Raw genomic sequence first — 6,643 nt, 5'->3', positions numbered from 1 at the left:
TATGCCAGGGCCAGATTAATGCACAGGCAAACTAGGCACATGCCTAGGGACCTGAGCTGCAGGGGGCCCTGGTCCTTCCCTCCGTGGCAGTGGCACAAATGGCCCCATCTGCCTCCCTTCCCCTCCACTCTACTGGCTTTGCCACTGCAGTGGCTGCTTCCTAGCAGCAGCTCCAAGCCCTGCTCCCCACGGGTAGGAGCGCTGGGGTGGGGAGCGGGACTCGACTGGGTCAGGGCCCACAAGTTTGTTTGCCTAGGGCCCACTAGAAGGTTAATCCAGCCTTGTACTGCACCCCTCTGAATCTGCTCCTGCACACTTTGTACTTCTGTCTTCTGTTATTGCTGGTGCCAGTGTGCAGCTCTGGCTGATGGAACAAAACATATACTATTTATCCAATAAAGACCATGTTCTGAAACATTTTTGTTCTTGCTTGAAACGCTGATGTTCATCGGATTGTTTACCTTGATCAGAATGCAAAGTAGAGGTCCCTCATATCTGGATGTTGGCATTGCCAATTAATTTCTTTATTTGACTTAAATTTACTTCCACACTGGGGAGATGAGTAAAAAAAGTAGCTTTTTCCATGAACAATATTAGTTCCATGCTTTTTTTTGCCTGCTTTCTTTTCCTATTTTTCCATTTTCATGAGCTCACATATTGTATAGTATTTCTGCTACCCTGCCGTCAAGAGAAGCATATCAGCATTTTTAGACAAAATTTGCTTTATTAGCAATTTATTAGCCATCTAGTAGGCAGTTACATGTTACAGACTATTTTATGTCAACTGAACACTTTTTCTAGGTTTGCATTTCTGGGAAGAGAAATTCATGCTCCAACAGGATTTTCCAGATGACTGTAATAGCTTTGGTGGTTATTATGGCACTATGGTAGGAAAAATATCTCAACAAATTGATTGTTTATTCTTTCTACTCATGTTTTCAAAAATTAGATTCTCAAAGTTAGCTTTGGTTTGGAAGAAGCACTTTAAATTAGAATTTGGAACTCCTTGAAGGAATCGCTGCAAAAATGAATGTAGCTTTTTCTCTTCGTTCTTATTATTCAGACCATAGAATATTCCCAAATTAATAACATGAATACCTGTATGCTATAAATGCAGCAGTGTCAGAATACTTCTATAATCATGAAGCATTCATGCAAAACAGGGACAACAGCCATCCCTGTTCAGAACAACACATTTTATAATACTTTTACTTACTGCATTATTTCAAGTTATTGCTGCAGTAATTTTAAAGGGGAAAATTAAGCATGTTTCCTATGGAATTTACAGTAGTCCTGTCTCTGCCACATCGGAGAAGCTCTTTTTTTCCAATAAATTGCTTCAACCATTCCTCAGAAAGGAAAATATCAAAATTGTGGGTTCTTTTGTTAATGGGTCCTAGATCACACCATTAATTTTAATGGGAATCTTTGCACTGACTTTAGAGGTTCCTGAATTGGGGCACCCTTGAAGTTAAGATTATATTTGTATAGAGTTCATGAAATGACGGGTCTCAATCTATGGAAAACATTTTTTTTACAGTGTTTTGACAATATCCACCATTTATGCACTTAGCATGCAAGACCAAGGTAAAATCAAGGGAAGTCAAAGCCCCATTTTCAGGCAAGTAGTTAAATTATTATTGCTTATATTTCAGTACAGAATGTCTTTGTTCATTTTTTAATGAAATATTTTTTCTCTTACAGCAATGCTACAAGTTCCATTATCCTGCCTCCCTCCACTGTTGTGCCAGGTAGTATATTTATGCTTCCAGTAAATGGTCGATATGCCTGCAATTGCAGTGCTGCTGCAAAAAAGTCAAGAAACAAACAGCATCACCAATGAGTTTGTTGTTCTTTTGCAGCACTTCATGAGAGCACAATTTCTCCAAGCATACCACCTGTTGGTGTGGCCCCTGAAGTGAATTTCTGTGATATCTTGCCTTGTGACAATATATATTGCTGTCCAATTCATCAAACAAAAAGAAAAGTTCTAAGTTACCAGAAAATGATGGCTAAGGAGGAGAGTAAGTAGAACAAAAAACTTGTTACTGAGCCTCTGGTTTCAGTTTTTATTAAGAATAAAGATTTGAAGACTTTTTAAAAAAAAGAGATTTAGGTGTCTAAAGAGACATAGAAGTAAAAACTGGTGTCTTCAAAAGAGCTGAGGTGCCTAACACCCATTGCAAATTGATATGTTTTTGAAAATCCCATTAGGTATCAACTTGCATCTTTAAGTACCCATATATCATAAAGACTCTGGCCACTGTGTTTTCACATCATAAGAAGAAGCATGGAGCTTACTGTTGGGTACTATTAAAGGTGCTTCCTGAGAAATTGCTTTTGGTATCTGAACTAGGTGAATAGCTCAATTCTTCAATGTAGACATATCCTTTTTCAAAGCTGTGCTAGTGTTGCTTCCCACCTTAGCCCTAAAAGAAAAGATATTTGCAGTGCTACATCTGGGAATTTAGCCTTGGAAAAAGAGTATTGAGTCCTCAAGGAAGGAGATGCTGGATTTGAAATAAAGTAAAAAGAGCAGCCACTACTGAAGTTCAGGACCCAGATCTGCAAAGGCCTTGGGATGAGGGTAGACCTTCCCATCTTAGGAGATGGCCATTATAAGTTAGGGCACAAACAGGCATTCAGGTAGTTCACAGTGGTCAGGATTAATGTAGGGCCACTTACCCCTCTGAAACCAGTTTTTCATGTTGGTCGAAATTGTTTTTAAGTCATTGCCATGAGAAAATAGCAAGTGGTTCTTATAATAGGTGCTGGCTTTTATTTTTGTTGGTGGCAGGGGGAGGAGGCTAAAATATAAGTTGTATTCATTTCAGGTAACAGCCAACTTTCTGAGGGAGGCCTGGGCCTTTGGGCCTCCACATACTTGGCACCCTTGTGCTTTCTGCAGGAGTAAACCTTGTGACAGTTATGACACACTACATTCAAGAGGTCAGCCCTTTGGGCACTTTTACATGTGCTCCAAGTGTGTGTGGGGGGGCTTTAATTAGAGTGGCTCCAAGAGCCTCTCAAATTGAAGTGCTACCATATTTCCTGTATCAGCACCCCTGCACTTAAAACAGCAGTGGGGGCTGATGAACGAAAGCTCATCAAATGAACTTAAGTTCAAGCACCCCCACTGCCATTTCTCAAGGTGAGGATGCTGATGCATGAGACACAAGAGGCAGCAGGAGTGTGGCAATTGCCACGTTCCAGCAAACTTGATTAATTGAGTCTGCTCTGATGCTCTGGAATGCCAGCATGTCAGAGCAGCCTCCACACTCATGTATAGGTGCCCTTTGTGACTTGTGTTGCTCTGAAACTTGAATGACTCTTAAGATTTTTCCAAATAAAAAAAAGTGGGCTAATTGGTAAATAAAAGAACTTGAGGAGAAAATGTAACTCTTTCATCCCCATCTGGATATCTTTTACCGTGTGTAGACAAAATGAGGGGCATGTGTGCATGACACTTTAAAGCGGGTTAAATGGTTTTGCACCGCTTTAATGGTGTAATGGCCTTGGCGGTGTATTGCGTATTAATTCCAGCTGCTGTAGGAAGTTCTGCAGTGTAATGCACCTTAAATGACTTGGGGCACAGCAAAGTAAAGCTCCTTTGAGGAGTTTGTTTGCTGTCCCTACAGCTGTGGAACGAAGCACCAGGCTTCGTGCAGCTCTGCGGCTCTGTAGGAAGCCCTGCAGGCAGCCTGGCAGCAGCCTGGGAAAGCAGGCTCTGCCCAAGAAATGTGGCGAGCCTGATCTTTTTCCTCCTGGAGCCTGCCTGCTTGCCTGAGCTGTGTGGGAGCCTGGTGCTTCCCTCCATGGCTGTGGTGTCGTTCCCCCCCCCGGGACTACCCAAGCTGGGTGCTGCCTGTGGGGGGGGCTGCCATTGCTGCAGAGGGAAGCACCAGCCCCCCCGCCCCCACTGCAGCCCAGGGACCACTCCACCCACTGGCAGCTCACCTTTCCCTCCCCACCAGAGTGGCAGGTAAGTCAGCGGGATGTGTGTACGACCCAGGGGTGGGGGGAGTTAATCAGTGCTAAATTGAAGCAGTGTTTAAAATCAACTGCTTCAATTTAGGACCCCCATTTTGTCTACCCATGCCCTTTTATATTAAGGAAAAATAGCAGGAAAATAATAAAATTACAAAGCTGTTTCTTCCTCTCAGGGCGCATCTACATGAGACACTAAATGCTCAGTAGACTAATTCTACTGCATATTAGTGCATCATGTCAAAAGCTGTGCTATTGCGCTAATGAACAGTAGAATTAGTCTTTTGCACATTAGCATCACTTAAAAGGCCTGTGCCAGCACTACTTCACAGTAGCACTGGTTACTGTGCATTTAGTTAGTACTTGTTGTTACAGTACTAAACTTAATGCAGTAACCACAGTGCATTAATGCATGTGTAGACATGGCCTCAGAATCTCAAGCTCCAAATAGCATGAAGCCTATGTACAAGAGTGAAAATTCATTCAGCCTACAAGCTACTGAAAGATTTCAAATCTCCAGCAAGTTTAGGGTAGCTGGATCTCCCAAATGGAGGGTAACAGTAGCAAAACTTAAATCCAAAAAGACCTCATCAAACCACTTTAATGTGGTTGTATCTAAGGCCAGTGAAAAAGAATATATTGAACAGAACAAAATGCAGGAAATGGAACATGAGGAAGTAATTAGGACAAACCCTGTATACTTGGAGTCTTTGTACTAGTCTAAGAAAATAGTTATTGAAGGCTACTTGCATTTGCAATTACAGTGGAGCTCGCTGTAGTATCTGGAGCTCGTTTTCAACGCAGCCTTTTTCTTACTTCCACATTCTACCCTGCAAGCATTGGTACACGCATTCACTGAATAGATCTTTTTAGTATAGGTACAGATTCATGAGCACTTCAGAGAGAGCAGAAACAAAAGCTTGTGTAAATAAGACCCATGGAAATTCATTTAAAAACTCAAAAAAAAAAAAAAAAAGCAAGCAAAAAAATCCAGCAAATCATCCCAAATAAGGTCTTGTTGTATTTATTTTGCTTTAGTTGGGCATCTTCGTCTTTCCTCCCTTGTTCTGTTTGCCCAAATAAGGCTTCAAATATTCAGCTGCTGAACTAATTAATTTAAGGGGAACTAAGTTCCTGAATGTATTTGAGAATTTGAGCCTTGCTCTCTCCCGCTTCCATCCCGGTATTCCTTACTTATTCCCTAATGGTTCCTAATTGCAAGGGACAGTCCTTTTCTTTTCCATTTTTAACAAAATACCATTATCTCCTTCTATTCTTCCTCCAGAAAAAATTCGCCTTATATAGGACAATGAGGGCTAATGATGCATTTCAACATGTGGACATCTGTGGTTTCATAGAAAAACGCTATTATACATGTGGGCATCTATGGTTTCATAAAAATTTGCTATTATATTTTAGAATTATGTTAGTGTGCTTCCAAAACACTCAAAATTCATCACTGGGAAGCCTGGGTCATTGAAGGCAGAGATGGAGGAGAAAGGACACCAGATTTGTTGGGTCCTGTACCTGAACAAGAGTAGAATGAATTCTTTAACACACTTTTGGTCCCACTCTTATCCAGTGGGGAACTTCAGTGGGTGAACTGGGACAGGGGGCACAACGTATTTTTTTAAAAACTCATTGAAGCTGTTATATGTGACAGAAAAGAATATTGATACATAAATAAGAATATAAGAAGTATCATATTGGTTCAGACCAATGGTCCATCTAGTCAAGTATTGTCTCCAACGATGGCAGAGGTGGATGTTAGAGGGAGGGCATTGAACTGGATAGATCTAGTGTGATCTATCCCTTATTCATTATGCTGTCTGGTATCCACCATTATTAGTTTAGAGATGCCAGAGAAAATGTCTCCAAATGTTCTGTCCAGCTAACAATAGATATACCATTGATTAAGTTGTCTAGTCCCTTTTTAACCTCTCTATACTATCTAAACTTATCATTACAGTCATTGTTTTTGTTTATAAGAAGTTATTATATACCATTGCAGTTATTTCCCATAGTTCTTGATTTTCTAGCTTGGTATTCTGCCTCTCCAAATAAAAGTAATATTAGAAGGGGGGTTATTTTTTCTGCATTTGATTTTGGTTCTACCATCAAAGGGGATAATGTAGCATTAATTTAGTAGGAAAACAAGAAGAACCTGACATTCAGATTGGCTGCTGTCCCAATCAAAATAGTGAAATCAAAGTAAAATTCTGTATTCAGCCTAATTCTCTGCATCATTCACAGCTTTTTCCTTGAAAGTCTGATGCTTCCATCATCTTCCATGTAAAGAATCCCTGAGGTGTAGTTGCTCAGTCTTCCAGTGAGCATAATGAATATTCCAGCAAAGCACTCCAAAGTAGAAGTAGCAGAACTAAGAAAGAGAGTCTGATTTTTCTCTAAGTGAGCAGCCCTGTGAGAGGAGCAAGGCTCTTTCCCAGAAGTATTCTTTCTTCATGAGTGCACAGGCTCCCAGGGAAGTATACAGTGTATGACCTAAAGTTTTATATCTAGATTTTCCACTGCAAGTAACAAAGGAGAGACCAGACTAGTCAAAAGGGAGAGGAAAAGTCTAGAGAATTTACTCCTACAGAGGAAAACTGATTGGCCAAAAGGGATATGAGGTAATTGTGATAGGAGGAATAACTGG

At 40.8% G+C, this 6,643-nt stretch overlaps 1 protein-coding gene across 1 annotated transcript in view; it reads left to right on the top strand.

Moving 5' to 3' along the window:
- Positions 1–6,643, top strand: part of MYRFL (myelin regulatory factor-like) — a 78,011-nt gene that overhangs the window by 54,494 nt on the left and 16,874 nt on the right. The window contains 4 exon segments of the mRNA XM_019543938.1: positions 802–887; positions 1,541–1,621; positions 1,705–1,751; positions 1,863–2,024. Of these exon segments, the coding sequence (XP_019399483.1) occupies positions 802–887; positions 1,541–1,621; positions 1,705–1,751; positions 1,863–2,024 (376 nt within the window).

The sequence above is a fragment of the Crocodylus porosus genome, unplaced genomic scaffold, assembly GCF_001723895.1.
Source record: "Crocodylus porosus isolate Cpor-Errol unplaced genomic scaffold, CroPor_comp1, whole genome shotgun sequence".
Classification (NCBI taxonomy): Eukaryota; Metazoa; Chordata; order Crocodylia; family Crocodylidae; genus Crocodylus; species Crocodylus porosus.
This window is presented reverse-complemented; position numbering and strand designations above follow the sequence as displayed.